The sequence below is a fragment of the Lepidochelys olivacea genome (genome assembly GCF_965140295.1).
Source record: "Lepidochelys olivacea isolate rLepOli2 genome assembly, chromosome: 7".
NCBI lineage: Eukaryota > Metazoa > Chordata > Testudines > Cheloniidae > Lepidochelys > Lepidochelys olivacea.
The window spans coordinates 108,189,169-108,207,959 of NC_140417.1; the positions used below are offsets into that span (position 1 = coordinate 108,189,169).

At 38.1% G+C, this 18,791-nt stretch overlaps 1 protein-coding gene across 3 annotated transcripts in view; it reads right to left on the reverse strand.

Moving 5' to 3' along the window:
• Positions 1–18,791, reverse strand: part of WDR11 (WD repeat domain 11) — a 75,479-nt gene that overhangs the window by 43,812 nt on the left and 12,876 nt on the right. For all 3 annotated transcript variants that reach the window (XR_014712497.1, XM_084635033.1, XM_084635032.1), the window contains exons 3-9: positions 18,447–18,600; positions 11,619–11,792; positions 9,895–10,081; positions 5,926–6,091; positions 2,854–2,968; positions 1,445–1,640; positions 85–188 (exon numbers count right to left, since the gene is read on the reverse strand). Coding sequence is in view for 2 of the 3 variants with exons in the window: in XM_084635033.1 (XP_084491159.1) it covers positions 85–188; positions 1,445–1,640; positions 2,854–2,968; positions 5,926–6,091; positions 9,895–10,081; positions 11,619–11,792; positions 18,447–18,600 (1,096 nt within the window). In the remaining variant the exon portion in view is untranslated. The remainder of the gene's footprint in view (positions 1–84; positions 189–1,444; positions 1,641–2,853; positions 2,969–5,925; positions 6,092–9,894; positions 10,082–11,618; positions 11,793–18,446; positions 18,601–18,791) is intronic.

Below are 18,791 nucleotides of genomic sequence, written 5' to 3' on the forward strand. Positions count from 1 at the left end.
TCAGTATTTACATATAATCCATAAACCATAAGATTTTCTCTTTAGTTTTAAAAGACTACCTCTAAAATTGTTTGTAACGCTTACCTATCATGTTATCCAATGAAAGATCTGGAAGTTTATTTTGGAATGCTCCTACAGGAATTCCACAGAAAGCAACTGGTGAATACAAAGGTGATGCACTTGAATTGCTTTAAAGGAAGAAAAAAAGTTGTGAACGCAAAATGGCATGGCTGTTTGCTTGATGCACTTGGTTCTGTTTTTTCCCTGAACTGTTCTTTCAAATGTCACTTAAATGCCCTGCTACTTATTATCTGCAACATTATTTTGGTGATTTTCCATATACAATCTCACCAATATATGGCAATTATCCAGAGATAATTGCTTTGAGTTAGCATGTCTCATCTTCCATATACACATTTTCTAACCAATCCTCTTTGCTTTGTATTTGTGACTAGTTACCCCAATGTAGTTCTTGTTCTGAACTGACATCCAAAATTTTATACATGCATTTTTCCTGTACTATTCCTATTTTAACACTAAGTTAATCAGTGCAGTAGCCACAGACCTCAGATCTAGAAAAAGTATTAATACACAGTTTAGAACATTGTAGCAACATAATTTTAGAACGTGGTTACATCAGAATATTCCCTATCCCAACCCCTTTTTAACTGACTCAGTACTCAAATGCCTTATAGCAATGGATCAAATTCAGAAAAGTAGCTGAACAGTGGTGTAAAAACCACCCTCCTTAAGCCATCTAAGGACTTGTCTATGCAAACATTTAGTTTGCAACAAGCTGGAGCATGAAACTACCACTAGCCTGAGTGGATTAATAAACCACACCTAAGGAGGGCTCTTGTTACCAGACTTATGAAAGCCTCTTTTTTGAGTTTAATGAGGAGCCAAGAGGGGAACTATGGGGAGGGGTGCTTATAGGACTGCCCCAAGGCCATGAGGGGGCTCCTGGGAAGAGGACGTTCCCTGACACCTATTAAAAAGTGTTCTAATTTCCAGACTATTTTGGCAGTCCTTTCTTCATCCAATCAAAACACACAGGTCTTTTCTTCAGGAAAACAGTTTTGTCTAAAGAAAGCTAAATGACAGTGTTCAGGGTAGGAAGGAGGGATAAAGCTGAAGGAAAATTTTCCTTGAAAAAAATGCTAATGTTGGTCTCTACAGTATTTTTGGATACCTTCCCATTTGCAAGACAATTTTTTTTTAAAAAAAAAAAGAAAGGGGGGAGGGAGGAGGGAAAAAAATCCCTCAAAACACAAATGAAATCTAAAGCCCTTTAGTTAATTATAACTATTTTAATCCTCCTACTGCACATAAATTTTCAAGAAGCATGACTCAGTGTTACCGTTATATCACATCACATAATGTGATTAAGTGCTTCGTGTAAATACAATTAAACAACAATGTAACGGAAACATAATACAATTACCTGTTACGTAAATTTCTGCCAGAAATGGTAGACTTCAGTTCCCATATCATCACCCTGCCATCACTGACTATGAGAGCAGTAGAGTTCTCATTCACTGGGCAGCACACCATACTGAATGGGCGAACTGTCTTTGTCACCCTGATTGCATCAGACTGACTTCGTAAGTCATAAATCAGCTCCTGAACTGGATCTGGATCTGTAATATCAATGTACCAAGTATAAGCTGCATAACATTCAGACCCAAAAACAGGATACTATTCTTGGAGGGTAATATGGTTAAGTGGGAAGAACAATTTACTTTATTGTTAAGATTTACAGAATGTTCATAGGAAAACAAGTTTTTATGAAAGAAAATTAGAAATTAAACACATTTTCACTTCTAACATATACAACGGGTGGTCTTAAATTCTATCCTTTTACTTTGAAAATGGGTAATTCCATCAAAATTTTTCAAACGTTATAAACATGACTTCTCTATTTCCAAAACTTCTCTTCAAAATAAGTAAAAGAAAGGTGTCCTCTAGATTAGTAAGCAGATAGTGAAATAAGATCTCTAAAATACGCTAACTCAAAAGCCAATTTGCCTTGGGACATCCTCCTCTCTCCCTAATCTAAAATACATTTCTGACATGCTTGTAAAATTGGAACAAGAGAACGTGATGCCAATAGCAGCTCACTAAAAACACACAAACTACAAAAGCCTATCGAAAGACCTTATCAGAAACACCACTTACTCTCCACGGATTTTAAAATTTACAGCATTAAGCATGTATATAGAGTTAGCTTATGCCCTTTATTCCCTGTTTCATTTAATTAAAACATTTAACTGAGTAATATTCTGTTACACAACCAATGATAGAAGTTTAGTAACTTAGAACTGGAATTACGGTATTATATTAGTTGATCCCAATTTACATTAAACTGTAATAAACTCTTCAGAGCAAATTGCTTCCAAAAACTTGTGTATACACATAATAATGCATTTAGAAACATAAGCATCTTTTGCTTTGTCCACAGACACGGTAAAGCAAATTAAATACCATTTATTGGGACTTTCCCTACAGATTTGATTATTAAGATGATTCATAATTTAAAAAGATTATTTATTCAGCAATTAAAGGATTTTCAGGATATTCAGGCTCTTATCTTGCATTAAAAGCCAAGGGAATTTAGAATTAAGTTGGAGAAAACAGTGGAAATTCAATTAATTTGAAAAAAAAAAGACAAGAAAACACATGACCAACCATCACAAAAAAAAAAAAAGGCAAATACAGTTTATTGTAAGACCCAGGTTTTAATGTTTTTCAGAAAAAGTGCTTGTATTTGAAAAAAATAAATTGAAATTTAGGCCAGAGGAGCTGATTTTGACATCATACTCAGTTTTGATCATTTATTGGCACCAAACTCACCTGGATCCTCATTTGATGTACCAGTTATACTAATGTTAGATCTGCGAACTCTTAAAGTTATACAACCATTCTCGTGTAGACAAAACAAACCATCACGCTGAAAGCATGGAATTACCTATATGAACAGATGTCAAAAAGCATTGAATTACACACAAGATCACTTAGTGTGCAACTTATGTTAATATGCATCAGAAGGTGCTCACTCATTTATATTGAAGGAGTTACTAAAGAACATATCACTAAGGAACTATTTAAATCAATTTATCTAGTTATATTACCTGTAAAAAAGCACTGTAATGGAGATTTCAGTCCCCTGTGCAAAAAGTCCAGGACCTCATTTAAGCAAACTCAGTGGCAGTCTTTAGTTTAAAAAAAAAATATAAAAAATTCGCACTTCAACAATGAGATTTTCAGCATAGGTTTTCTTTTAAACCGTGTTATAAAATTATTCAGCATAGGAACTTTATTTTTAGAGCTATTTGAATAATTATATTATAAATATTTGTGAATAAAGCCTCAGTTCCTTGTAATTTGGGATTACATATTATTCATGAGTAGCCAGACAACTGCTGGGTATTCACAGAAATGTCTGCAAATCCTAAGAATTCCACGAGTTTAAGCACCAGGAACTATCATCCAAATGGAGTAATTGGAATGCCTTTTAATATAAACTTAGCAATTTAAAATAAGGAGTCATCATGTGAACAATCAGCTCTGTGTAGACCACATTTTGAGAACTTCTCTTTTATAGCATCATCAATATCTTTGGAACTAAACTGGGAAAATCAATTGATGGTTCAAATGACACTGGTACAGGTGAAATCAGTCGGCTTATGAGGAATTCTATGCTTTTCTTTTTAGGGGATTGGAGGGAGGGCATTCTTTCCACATGTACATACACAATTGCACTCACATTTGTTTTAGCTGTGATATTTTGCTCTACTTTTTCTCTAGTCCCAGGAATTCATGATTCCATAAGAGCAAACAGGCTTCAATAAGACCATAGACTTGATTTAGCTACCTAATCAAGCAAAGCCAGATGCTCAGAAAAGTGCACGTCACCTTGTGTATAAAAAGCTAAACACACAGAAAATGAAATGTCCTTTCTCCACAGGATTGTTTCCACATTGGTAGTTTTTATACCACCACAAAAAGATTGGATTTGCAGTAGACCTCTGTGAGCTTAATTAAACAATGCCTGCTGCATCGGGGCCAGCTTTTTCCCTATCTAGTTTATTTCTTTTCACTGTCTGTTACTCATCAAAAGAAACTGTCAAGTGGGTGAAGAACTTATGTCTGCCACATTGCTTCTAAAGGCCATGCACTTCTCCCACTCTTGCCCAACTAGCCTGCCCACCCTTCATGAGGAAGCACTTAAAAATTCATTTTAAAATGGAACTTGCAAATATTTTCACACTGACATCAGTTTAGAGTGAACATAATTCACAGTTTTCAATCTTTTCATTTTCTCCCTGCCCACACAAATGTAAACTATTTGGAAAATGCAACTATTATGTTGAATGATTAGATCCTGCTGTATGAATATCTCAACAGCATGTCAATATTCCAAATGGAATCTTGATCAGACAAACTAAATGACTAAGGATTCACAAAAAATAGGAAAGATTAATGTGGATATAGCTTATGAAAAAGCCAGTTTACCTTGCCTAAAGCTACTGACCTAGGCCCTGCTCCAAGTTACACTGGTGTAAGCGAGAACAAAACTTAACCATTGCAATTGAGATACCATAACTTCATGATTTTTCACAATTATGTTTTAGAAATAACAAATAAAATCAGTTTCCATACTTATCTCCAGAAACCAAGCTACATCATATTTAAAAAAAAATTGAGCAGGGCATGCAGGAGAATGAAACAGATGCAGAGATGGATTTTAAATTGGCAGCCTGCAACTTTATTAATTTTAACGGGGAGAGGTACCTCAGTCTGTGAAGATATGGTCTCCCCTCCTTCCTAAAGCTACATCCATCTCCCAGCTTGCTTATTCATGTTTACATTTGGGAGTTGATTTCTTTGAGCTTCCCATCTGCACTGGGCACAGGTTGTGATGAAGTTACCAACTTCACTTATTAAACTTACAGCTTTTAAATACCTTTCCTTATTAGCCTCTAATCAGGTCCCCAGGATGCTATGGGAAAGTAAACTCCCCTAGGCACTACATGAATCTTCCCCTGAGGGAAAAATTCTTTCTGGATTCCAAAACTAGTGATCTGGTCAGATGCACAGAATCTTGGAAATGCAGTTCAAATTATACCTCCATTTTTCCAATAGGGATAGCACAACAGTAATCACGCCAGAATGGCTTATGCATGCATGCCAGTGAAGCTTTATATACAGCAAGGAGATGGGAGGGATGGGAGAGCTAATCATCTCTCTCTCTGTCTTCCAAGGGCCAATGGGTGGCAGAGGCACCTCTTCTCTACCCCTGCCCAGGACAAATCTTCACTTGCAACGGGGTTGGGGTGGAAGAGAAAGGCTGTGGAGCACTCAAGCCTATTCCACCCAGTCTATTCCCTGCCAGGCTGATCAACTACTGTTCTTGATGAGATGAAGGGGGCAATTTTGTGATCATATCACAGTTTGAACAAACCATTCTAAGTGTCATGGGACCCTAGCTCTAAATTCAAGATTCCTTTATAGGTTATAACTGAGAAATCAGAATTGTCACGTTAAAACATTTTCTTTCAATAGATGTAAAAGCAGCTTTTCCTCATAGCACATGGTAAAATAATTTACGTGATACAGTGTTATGCAGTACAGAATATATGGTTGCTCAGTAGTATTTCTCACATATTAGTGCACAATAAGAACCTTTGCTCTTCACACTAAATTAAAGTTTTCCTTGGGTTTTACAGACTTAAAACCCCAGCCTAAACATCTCTTTGACAGCCACATAGGAAACATAACTTTAGAAAGAAAGAATCATATATTTGATATTTATAAAAATCAAATTTATCTAGTTATAGTCCCTAGAATTCAGTAACGGCTGGTATTAATTGCAAAGAATGTTAAATGAAATAAGCGTAGGCAGAAACAAACTAGATTTGTTACCTGTACAAAAGGTATGCCTGTTCTTTCAATAGCTATTACACCTACTGTCTGGTTCACTTCAAGGTCAAGAATCAAAATTTCTCTGGGATAGAGTAACAACATGTAGTTTCTTTTGGAAGGTAGATATGACAACTGAAGACACTCATTCAGTGTTACAGATTCAGCACTGAAATATACCAAATGCACATCTATTAAGCAGTTTTTACATAGTTCATAAAGCAGGAGCAGCTTTAAAGAGGTTTTGATATTAGCATATTTCAAACTCAGAATACAATTAATAGCAGCATGGTAATATTTTGCATGCAGCCACAAAAGCCAATTTCCAAGGACTGCCCACTTCAACAGATAAGACAGTTGTAGTTACCTCATTTGATCCATCACAATTCAAAATACACCTCTGGAAATTAAAGTCAAACTGAAAAGCCTTGAAAAATGAATAAGTTTATGATGCTAGGGAAATAAATGTAATGTAATGGTTTCACATTTCAAGAGAAAGGCTGTCCAACTGTGAATAGCGTTAGCAGTTGAAGCATCTATTGGTATTCATGAGAAATCAGCCTCACTCATGGGGCTCATTGCAATTTGCATATCACTGTGCATAATTTTTTATTTTGTAATTAACTAAAACTAGCCTCACAGCCAGAAAGTATGTTAAAGTTGAAATAAAGAAGTTGAGAATGCACAAACAGTATTTCAGCATGTTGCTGACTACAACACTATTAATAATCAAATGCAATGTATCTAAACAAGAGAGGGGCTGTGAAACAGAGGACATTCTTGAGACTATACATCTAATAATTAGTCTGTAAATCTGTGATAGAGTCATAAAGGGCATCTGTATCTTATGTAAACTCTTCATACTATTGAAAGTTCTGAGCAATTTATCATCTATCTCGCAGCTCACTTCTTTTTGCTCTCCCTTTCTCTCTTGTTTTGCACAACCCATACAACTAACTCCCCCTTCATAACTAAAGGGCAACTAAAACAAATCCAAACCAATCACCGCTGTACCACTTACTTTTTGTTCTCTCATTCCCTTTGACTATTTATATTGTTTTGGGTGTGAAGGTAACTAGCAAACATGAAGTTTAAGAATGCATTCAGAACAACACAGAAACAAATTCCACCTTTGTTAATGTATCGTTACTATACCTGTGTGCGTATATCTATAGACAGATATACACACTCACCCCCCACGTTGCAGCAGCACATTCGATCTCCTTGATATTTTTTTTTTAAATCAAATATTCTATCTGATGTAGCACAAGCAGATCATGATAGAATAATATAAAAAGAATGTCACACACTTTAACTTAAAAGTATAAAGATCACAATTACTTAAACGATTACAAAATGAGATGCCATTAAGTCTTCTGTTCTATTTGCAATTTAAACAGCTTATTAAAATGAAGTCCAAATTTTTAATCTGCACTAAAATTTGGCGTTAAGCGCTGATTGACAATACTGTCTGATTAGTTTGTTCACACAATCACTGGCAGATTGGAAGGTATTTTTAACAAGTAAAAAAGTACAAAAAGAAAAAAAATCACAACATATAAAAATGGAAGTTAGCTGATTTCTAGAATAACTTAAAATGAAGTAATTTTAGCTTTTAAAATACTGAAATTTAACGTACAGGTTTAAATTCTGATTTTATTTATGTTATTTATTTATTTATAAATCATCTATCGTTAATCGCTAGGTGCAGGATAAAAAGAAATTAAGAGTCACTCTTAAACATAAAAATAATGTCTCTCTTTACTGCTGCTATTATTTAGGGTTTTCAGATTTTCCTCTAATACTCGCCCCCCCAATCCCATATTCAATGGGAAACGATATCAGGCCCTTCTCAGCTTTCATTATTAAAGGAAGGCTTTTCCAAAAAAGTGGGGCTTGGTTTGAAAATAGTCAGACTTGGACTTATGCTAATCTCCTTTAATAAGTTGTTTAACTGTCATAGATCGCCCACTTAGCATACTATGCCATCTACCCCTGCCATAATATGCTTGACACAGAGATTCTAAGGCTCTGTCCACACTATGGTGGCCTGTAGAGTACAGACACTACATGCCCCCCAAGACTGAGTAAAAAGAGCAGTGTGGATGGTGAGGCATTGCTCGGGTGAGTAAAGACACACCAGAACCTTAGGGTATGTGCTGTGCACAGCTCCCTACACACCCAAGCAGTGCCTACCGCATCTACACTGCTATTCCTAGCAATGTAGTATCCTGCTGCTGGAGCCTTTCCCAGCCCCAGCGAAAGACTCCAGAAGCAGGGAAAGGCTCCAGATGGGGGAAAGCTTTTCCCTGCCACATGTAACTACAACTGCAGTTTGGATGCAGCCAGTTTTTCACTGTGGCATGTAGCTACATGTACTCTATATGCCCGTGCAGACAATTCTCTGAGTGGGATTGGAGAGGTAATCTCAGATAGTCTTTACAGAATTCAAGAATAATCTTTAAGGTTTTACAGACTGGGACTAGAACCTCAAACCAAATAGGGAAAATGGGTATGATATGCTTGCCACTGTTTTTCCTTACTCAGAAAGCAGATGAGTCAATGTGGCTTTTACTTGGACAGTTGCACCTCACATTAAGTTGGAGGTAACAGCAGCATTGTTCACAGTTAAATCTTTAAAGAGGTACAGTCTCCTGGCAAACTGGAGACAGGAAAAGGTATGAATAATTGGTATTTTCTTAAATGCATTATACTTCAGTTTTAGAATGAGTACAACGCAATCCTAATCAGATTTTACAACCCAAAATTAAGAACTGCATATAACTAGGTACACATCATCTTCCGAAGTTTGAAGAAATACATTTAAAAACTGAGATTGCCTCATTTCAGAAGATACTGACAATTATTAAAAATACTAATACTAAAAATTATTAGATATTTGAAAAATAATCATACATTATATGCACCGTTTGAGCAAGTTCCTTGAAGGAATGCAGATAAAGGCAAGCAGTTGTACTTACTAGGGTTAGCAGATCACTAATAAAGTGCAATCTATTTACTATGTGGTAAATTCTGATAATGATTGAAGTAATTTTTGCTCAAATGCTGAAACAAAGTGCAATTTATTAAGGAAAAGTTACTCTAAAAATGGCATTGCGGTTCAGTATTCATTGTTTGAATGTTTTCTATATCATTTTGCTCATTTGCTCACCTTAGAAATAAAAAGATTTGTTCCTATCTACCAGGCTTACAAACTCAGCTGAGATCTGAAAGTTAAGCTGTGTTCTTTTCTGTTTCTTCAACATCACTATTCATCAGAACGCAGACCTTTACTATGCCATTTTGATGCCACTGAAGACCATAGATTTCTACAGTTGTAAATTAGGACAAAATTGGGCCCTTCAATTGGGATATATTTAACAACTCAGCTGATGATGCAGGAGAAGGAATAAAATCCAACTCCGTCTTTCAGGATTATTGGATCTGTAAGAATAGGGTGGGAGTTAGCAAAACTTATTCGTCCATAATGTAAGCACATGACTCCAAAAGTCATGAGACAGAAAGCAGATTTGTTGAATGGGAAAGTGCTCTTTGTTCGCTAACTTTTTAGAATGTATCTACTGTAAGAATTCCCTCTCTTCCCTTCAACAATCAGAAGTAATTACTAAAAACAGGTTCAATTAAACCTTATCCAGGGAATCAAAATTAAAAGGAAACAGACGCCTGCAGGATTTAATAAAAGTAGATGCCTGACATCAGGTTCTTCACATTTCATAATCACAGGGCCAGATGCCCTTTAGTTTCACTACTACAGTGGAGAAGATTAGAGATGCTAGGACATGGAGAAAAAAATAATTCTGCAATTTCCCTGTCCCTCAAAGATTTTTTATCAAATATTGTATCATAAATTAATCCAAGTAGTATTTACAGGATTTATAATATGACACATATATATATATATAGTTCCAGAGAAAAAGTTCTGTCTGGACAGAAGAAACACTTGCAACTTACCTTGGTTTTTCATTAGTGATTAAAATTTTGACTTTATCAAGGGCCTTTTTGGCCCCTGTAGCAGCAACCAGCTTGTTATGAGAAGGACTAGAATGTGGACTGGAGATGTAAACTTTTTTCCCTGAGCTGGCAGGAGCCTTGGAAGGAGAGAAGTCTGAGATGAACACAATGCCCTCACTGGTGAGCACTGTATCAAGAAAAACATTTTTTTATTATAGCAAACTATGATGTGCAATTTTCTTATGATGTTTTATTTTTAATATAGCTTTTGGGTGGAAAAATTATAATAGTTTTAATGATATTGAACTGGCTGGGAAATTCATAATTCTAGCTAACAGGAATCTTCTAGTGAAAGAGCAGCAAATGGTCTATTACAATTCATTAGAGGCCACAAAACTCAGTTTTTCAAAATTAAGTCCGTATATTACAAAATACTGTACAGATTATTGGCAGAAAGTTCTTATTTGTCCTTTTACATTAGTTACGTACGCTGATTTTCAGTCATCAACTATTCCTCATTAAGTTTTACAATGCAAAAGGAAAGCATGGTTACCCACAAGAATAAGTCCCCATTGCCAGTCTCACGCAGAATTGTTCTCTCAGAACCTCTAATTATAACATTTACATGATTGCATAACCCAACTCAGCCTTAACTATGAAGCCATGATGGACATCTCCATAATTTTATATTATGTATGTATACACAGATACACCCAAAAGCGCCTTCCTTCAGTTTGATTTGCATGGAGGGAAGCAAGAAAAATGCAGAAACTATACCCAATCTCATTATGGAGAAAAGAGTAGTGATGGAGCTAAATTCAGAAATGGAAATGGTAATTTCATTTTTTTTTTTTTTGCTATTTCAACTAAATTGTGCACAGATTTCCTTTGACATCTTGGCTGCTTTTGACACTGCTGATCAGATGCTCCCCTTCTTGAAAACCCGCCTTTCCAAGGCCCCATTCATTCCTGGTTTCCTTCTACTTCTCTAGTCAGTCCCTCAGCAGCTTTTCTAGTGGGCCTTCTTCCCCATCACCCCACCTCACTTTCAGAAGGGATCCCACAAGGCTCTGACGTTAGATCACTCTTGCTCTTCAGCCTTTCTTGAAGTAATTCAATTACTGCTTAAGGCTATTGTTTGCAAATTCAGAAACAATGCTGGATCCTTCATCTCACAACCTGGACACTTGTTCCCTTTCTCATACACAGTTAAGTAGCGTACATATGGAATGACCTCCTAATATGCCAAGTCACCACCCACACAATCAAATCCTCTTCAGATTCACTTCCACAATGCTCGTGAGTTAGTAAGAAATGATACTAGACAAACGTCTATGGTAGTGGTTCCCAAACTTGTTCCGCCACTTGTGCGGGGAAAGCCCCTGGCAGGAAGGCCGGGCAGTTTGTTTACCTGCCACGTCCGCAGGTTCGGCTGATCGCAGCTCCCAGTGGCCACAGTTCGCTGCTCCGGGCCAATGGGAGCTGCGGAAGTGGCGTGGGCTGTAGCTCACGAAAGCTTATACTCAAATAAATTTGTTAGTCTCTAAGGTGCCACAAGTACTCCTTTTCTTTTTGCGGATACAGACTAACACAGCTGCTACTCTGAACCAGAGATTCTAAACTTCTTCTTCTAAACTACCTGTATTTTCTACTATACCAAGTATACTGTCAGCACGAAACAAACATCATAAAAATAAGAAATTCCTTTTGTATAACAAGCTTACAAGTTAAATGTGAAGGATCAAAGGGATCAAATGAAAAAGAAAGGATGTTTTCTGCATAACTCTTCTTCCAAAGTTTAGTGCCTGTATCTGCATTCCACAGTACAATGTAGTTTGGTGGATGAACTGCAAGTAATAAGTCTCGAGAAGCATCTTGATTCCACAGCCACTGCATGTCTGTCAAAAGAAAGAAGCAACAACTAGCCAAACTTGAAATTAGTGTTAAAAATATTCATTTTGTTTTAAACCTACTTCGCTTCCAACTACTTGGCCTTATTAGGCTGAAAAAGTGACTTATTAGGAACACCACACTAAATATTTCATGATTTCAAAAAAATTCCTTTTATTACTTCAAGTATTTATTTACAGTATACGTTGATGACATGTTCTCTTAGTCCTGATCAACTGAAGTATACATATTTGAAACTATTTATTTTAGTTTATAACATACCCTAGACATTGGTTTGACAATGAATGAGTTCAAACAACCAAGAAATGTATAAAACAATTTACTAATGCATGCACTGCTATTAGAAAACCTAAAATAGTGGAAGTACCATATATTAAAATAAAACAAAGGACTTCTGTGTTTCAAATTCTCCTTTTGGAATAGAGTCCTGAGTTTAGGAATAACTTTAAATTATCATTCTTATACTATGTATCCAAAAGAATAACTAACTATACTGCTAAAGTGATATGATTAGTCACAAGAGAGGACACCAACCATATTATTCTTTGACATAATGTACCAAATTATTCAAGGTACATGGTCCTGTAACAGTAGGTGAAGTTAGCTAGCAGGGATGGGAGAAGGGGATGGGCCACAGAACAATGGAGTGGGCAAATGTTTATACATGACTGAAAAATGCGAATCTCCCTTCAGTAGAAGCCGCATTGTTTGTTTTCACCCCACTCTCTTTCACCCATTTCCATTCAAATGTTCTTTTCAGATCTAAATAAAATCCTATTGCTCAACCACCCTTGAAAAAAAAAAAAAAACATCCTAATCCAGACAACTAAAAGTAAGGGGGAAAATCTGTACTGCCAAACCAAAATGGAATCCGCAGACTACTCTGAAGTTCTGTAAAATAGTACCTAAATCCCTCAGAACACAAATGCAATGTTTCTACTATCAAAAGTAGGATGAAAATAACAAAAAGTTCTGAGCTCTCAATTTTTCTTTCCATTAATTTTTAACTTGATAGCTCACTTTAACAAATGACACTTTTTTATGTGCCAGATCCAACATAAAAGTTAATACAAAAATGCTGTAAGAATGTGCACAAATCATTCGTGTGAAATATTAAATTACTTTGATGTGTTTCTAAGCTGGCAAGAAGAACTCATTACCCAAATCTTTTCAAAGGATGGTTTTCAATATATAATTTCCCTTTATTCTTTAAATAAATAAATAATTAATTAAAAAAGATGAATGACTTCCAATGACATTGAGAATATACTTTGAATCTATCCTGCTGAAGAATGCAGTGTGTCATTACCTACTCAGCTGAGCGAGAAGGACATTTTAAAAAAGCCAGGTACCAATATACAGACTCAGCTAAAATAATGTAACGTATGTGTATAATGTGCTTGAATTTTCAAACACTCAGCACTGACCTAACTCTGCTCCCACTGAAGTCAATGGTAAGATTTCACTGACCTCAGTAATAATGTAAAAAGAAAAGGAGGACTTGTGGCACCTTAGAGACTAACAAATTTATTTGAGCATAAGCTTTCGTGAGCTACAGCTCACTTCTTCTCAAATAAATGTGTTAGTCTCTAAGGTGCCACAAGTACTCCTTTTCTTTTTGCAAATACAGACTAACACAGCTGCTACTCTGAAACTAGTAATAATGTAGTTAAAGCCAACTCAGAGTGCTTTTTTAAACAACTGCAGTGGAAGTACACAGAGAGATCATGAAATGAAAGATATTGTGTATGTATACACACACGGGAAGAAAATTAAGGTTAACACAGGGAGGGATGTCATGTGACTGGACTGAGACTCAGGAGATCTGGACTTAATACCTTGCTTTGCCACAGATGGGTGTGACCCTGGCAAGTCACAATTTCTCTCTACCTCAGTTCCCTATTCATAAAATGGGGCTAATACTTCCTACTCCCCTTCCTTTGTGTTTTGCCTATTCAAGTTCTTCAGGGAAGAAGGGTTAATTGGAGAATGCCGTGCCCAGCTCCCATCAGACTGACATGGTTTACTCTTCCCCAGGCCAAAAGCCCAGGATCAAAGAAAATCCTAAACCTTATAGAAGATAGGCTGAATGGGCTGTCAGCAACAGTGGCAAGTGATGGGTCTCTGGCAGACAGACATATGAACTGCAATAAGTAGGCTGGCTTTCCCAACAAGAGATGGGAATATGCTGGGTCTAACTGACCTCTGGATAGAGAGGTGAAGCTTTAAAGAAATGCGCATACAGAACTCAGCTGTTTTATTAATCCATTTTATAGACACTATGTTTCTTTTGGCTAACAAATGCCACTTTGTTTGAAGATACTGTTTTTCAGTTACTTCAATGAGCTGATTTAAATTTAAATCAGAAGACTGATTTAAAAAAAAAAGGATAATACTCTTGTTACACTAAAAGACTGAAAATTACAATAAACTTTCTCAATATTATTTTTCTATGTAAGTAATTGATGTAACTGCCAAAGGAATGTTATGTGATGGTAGGAGGGAGATGATCTGTGGGATAATCTCTTTAATAAGATGTGGTTCACACTATGAAAACTTTGTGAGTACCCTGTTCTAGATGGTGGCTTGGAGATGTGTTTTACTACAATGGAGACTATATTCAGAAGTGCTGGTGGAAGGTGCTTGTAGCACAAAACATTGTAAAATATGGATAAAAAGTTAATCAAATCTTAAAAATAACTTCACCAGTTTCACACCTTAAACAGAAAAAGAATGGATAACCTTGCTTACAAACAGCAATGTAAAGCAGGATGATGTTCTAAAAATACATTTAAAAATGAATTTAAGGTGAGGAAAGGAATGACAATTTTGTTATTTTGTCCCCCACTAACTTTTCTTCCATTCATCAAAACAACAGGGATAATGATTTCCTTGAGTGAGAAGGTACAAGTTACACACTACTGGGAGTAGATGGCAGATTGGTGCTAAACAATCAGAAAATGGCTTTAAGCAACACGTAAAAAGCCACACTATTCGTTCAGTAACTCAGTCTCATCATCTTAGAAAAAAACCCGTAACTCTAGAGAAAAAAACAAAGCTAATTGAATTAACTGAAGCCAACAAAAGCATGTTTAAGCTTTGCTGTATTTTATCCACTTTATTTTATGCTTCTGTTTTATAAACCTTGCTAAAGAAACAAAAGTCTAATTTGTTAAGTGGCTTTTCAGATAATACAGTTAAAGATAAACACAGGATTCAGGCTGATGTCAGAGAGTTTGGAAGAGGGGAAAAAAAAGAAAAAAAAAAAAAAAAAAGGCTTGGAGCCCAAATGAACTATCAACTATTCTCAGAAATGTACCATGAAAATTTCATTGCACAACAAAACTTTATTTCTGAGTTTTACTTCAGAAATAAAACAACCTATAAAGTGTGATGCTAATAAGGACGTGGGTAGCTGTAAAATAAAGAGATTTACTCGGAGTTTGGTTTGATTTTAAAATTACAGGAGAGCTTAAAAGATGACAAAATGTGTTTGCACAGAAACTTGTTTACTGAAAAATTCCCAAGAAAATAAAACTGCATGTTTCTTTTAGCAACCAGAATCTCATACACAAGAGGAGATCTTGTAAGTCCCTACTACCAATAATAATAAAGTAGTTTTTACCCAAGATCCTCAATGTCATGCATTGTGTGTGTGTGAGTGAGTGTGTGTCAGAGAGGATGTGTGAGTGAATGTGTGTCAGAGAGAGAGAGAGAGAGAGAGAGAGATGTATCTAAGGTCATTCAGCGAATCTGGTTGAAGCAGAATGGTTTAATGTTTAAGCCCCTGTTCTAACCAGCAGACTAAGACTTCTCCACTGGAGGCATTTGCTGGATGGTAACCCGTTGACTGAAGCCAGGTAAAAGGAAGGTTGTTTACTACTCCCCCTCTCCTGCTGCTCTTTGTTCCACTCCACTACTAAGTCCTAGAGCAGCTCTTCAGTCCTCCCACCAATTCACCATACCTACTAGTATGACAATGAGCTCTGCGGCAAGCAGCACTTCTAGAGACTATCGGGCTGGCTTCCACAACTTCCAGAGCTAAGTAGTTTGCTGAAGGAAGATGGGATGAGGTAAAGCATCCCACCAGACATCACCAGTAATTGCCACTACACCCAGCCCAACTAGCATTAGGAGCCTGCTATCCAGCACAATCAAGCACAGACCCTCCACAAGTCCCAGCACAAAACACACCTACAGTTTCATACTGATTACAGCCCACAAATTTTTGTGGCCGGAAAGGCCTGTGAAATTTAGGTATTTTGCATTAAGAAACTGGGTGGTTTCTAGGTTGTGGGTGGAAAAAGATTGAAAACCACCGTCTTAATCTATGCTCCTTTTTTATTTTTTAATAGGGGCACAATAAAGAACATTCCAACTCCTAAGCAAGGACGACTATTTATACATGGCTTTGTGAGTATTTTCTATAGCTTCCCGTTGAAGAGTTGCAACATGCAGATGTATACAGATACGACAATGTAAAAAGCAAATGCCTTCTTGACATATCTTGTCAACTGTAACCAAAAATCAATGATCATCCAGAAATTCCTTCCTTTCCTGCATGTTCTATCACGGGGTGGGCAAACTGTTTGGCCTCAGGGCCACATCGAATTTCCAAAATTGTATGGAGGGCCAGATAGGGGAGGCTGTGCCTCCCCAAACAGCCAGACATGGCCTGCCCCCGCCCCCATCTGAACCCCCCTGCTTCTCACCCCCTGACGCCCCCCCGGACTCCTGCCTCATCCAACCCCCCCGTTCCCTGTCCCCTGACGGCCCCCCCAGGACCCCTGCATCATCCACCCCCTTGCCACTCCCTATCCCCCCACAGACCCCGTGCCCCTGACTGCCCCGCCGCCGCCCCATCCAACCCCTCCTCTCATTCCTGACTGCTCCCCAGGAACCCCTGCCCCATCCAACCACCCCTTCTCCCTGTCCCCTGACCGCCCCAGACCCTGACTGCCCCAGGCCACCCCATCAAACCCCCCTCCTCCTTCCTGACTGCCCCCCCCGGAACCCATACCCCCATTCAACCCCCCTGTTCCTCACTCTCTGACTGCCCCGACCCCTCTCCAAATCCCAGACCCCAACCACCACCCTGAACTCCCCTGCCCTCTATCCAACCCCCTGCCCTGCCCCGCCCCCTTACCACGCTGCCAGGAGCACTGGTGATTGGCAGTGTTACAGCCGCGCCCCCCAGAGCACCAGGACAGGCAGCCGTGCTGCCCGGCTGGAGCCAGCCATGCTACTGTGCAGCACAGAGCACTGGGTCAGGCCAGGGCTCTGCAGCTGTGCTGCCTGGCAGGAGCTCACAGCCCCGCCACCCAGAGCATTGAGCCGGCAGCACAGTGAGCTGAGGCTGCGGGGGAGGGGGGACAGCAGGGGAAGGGCTGGGGGCTAGCCTCCCAGGCCAGAAGCTCAGGGGCCGGGCAGGAGGGTTCCGCGGGCTTTAGTTTGCCCACCTCTGTTCTATCAAGTCAAGCCCTCTCCCATATGTCTCTTCACTGACTCCTTCTACATCTGACTCCTTCTACTGACTCCTTCTACATTCAAACACTGCAGCCTCAACTTAGATTCGTGGATTCATAGATATTAAGGTCAGAAGGGACCATTATCATCACCTAGTCTGACCTCCTGCACAACACAGGCCATAGAATCTTACCCACCCACTCCTGCGAAAAACCTCTCACCTATGTCTGAGCTATTGAAGTCCTCAAATTGTGGTTTAAAGACTTCAAGGAGCAGAGAATCCCCCAGCAAGTGACCCGTGCCCCATGCTACAGAGGAAGGCGAAAAACCTCCAGGGCCTCTGCCAATCTGTCCTGGAGGAAAATTCCTTCCCGACTCCAAATATCGCAATCAGCTAAACCCTGAGCATACGGGCAAGATTCACCAGCCAGATACCCAGGAAAGACTCTGCCCAGTTAAACCCAAGCACATATCAGCTCTAGTTTCATCTTACATCTCACTCATTTGCTGCCATTTGCCTGCTCCTTAATGCTCCCTTTTCCAATCCATCTTATTGCCTTTTCTATACCAGTTCCTATGCATGAAATAGTCTTCCTGTTCCTGTGTGCCAAGGAAGACAGATATAGATATTCAAAGGAATCTAGGGCATACTGGTTTAAAATACCATATTCCTTATGAATATACAATCCAATTTTAATTTGTCGTATTAGTATGCTTGGACTGTAATGGCTATATAAAATGCACTTTAAATAAGAATACAGTCAAATCCATGATTAACAGCACTGTAATGCTGTACAAGTATTATTATAATGTGGACTGCAAACTGCATTAAATCCCAAACTCAAAAACAAGGAGGTTTATTTAGTGTATTGTATGAACATTTATGAATAATAAAATACTTCTTAACTTATAGCACTTTCCATCGGAAGATCTCAGAACATTTTATAGGCATTAAACAAACCCCATAGCAGCGCTGCTGGGACATCAGCATTATACCTATGTTAAAGGTGGGTAAACAGGCATACAGATTGATGTACCCAAGGTCAGACAGTAAGTCAATGGCAGGCCTGTGAATAGAATTCATGAGTCCTAGCCTCCAGTCACCACTATAACTTGTAGATAATACTGCCTCTTACAATACAACTCATTATACAAATAGCATACACCTTCCTTACCTTGGATTGGTTTTGTATGCTCCTGTATTTCACAGCGAACTGTTCCCGTTGCCACATCCCACACAATTATCTTTCCAGAGGCATCAGCAGAAGCTAAGCGCAAAGAATACGGAGAACCAATATTGTGATGGTAGTTTTCTTTAGCCCATTTAACCTGAAGGTATGAATGAAACAGGTTAAAATAGACAGTTATGTATAATAAAGACAAGTATTTAATACTTTTTAGTTTGACCCCACTAAATGGGATATAAACTATCTGAACACAGACACCAGAAGATTATGCAACAGTTAGTGACATACATGTGAAATGACTACAGTTTAATAAATAGAGACTTAAACTGGCAA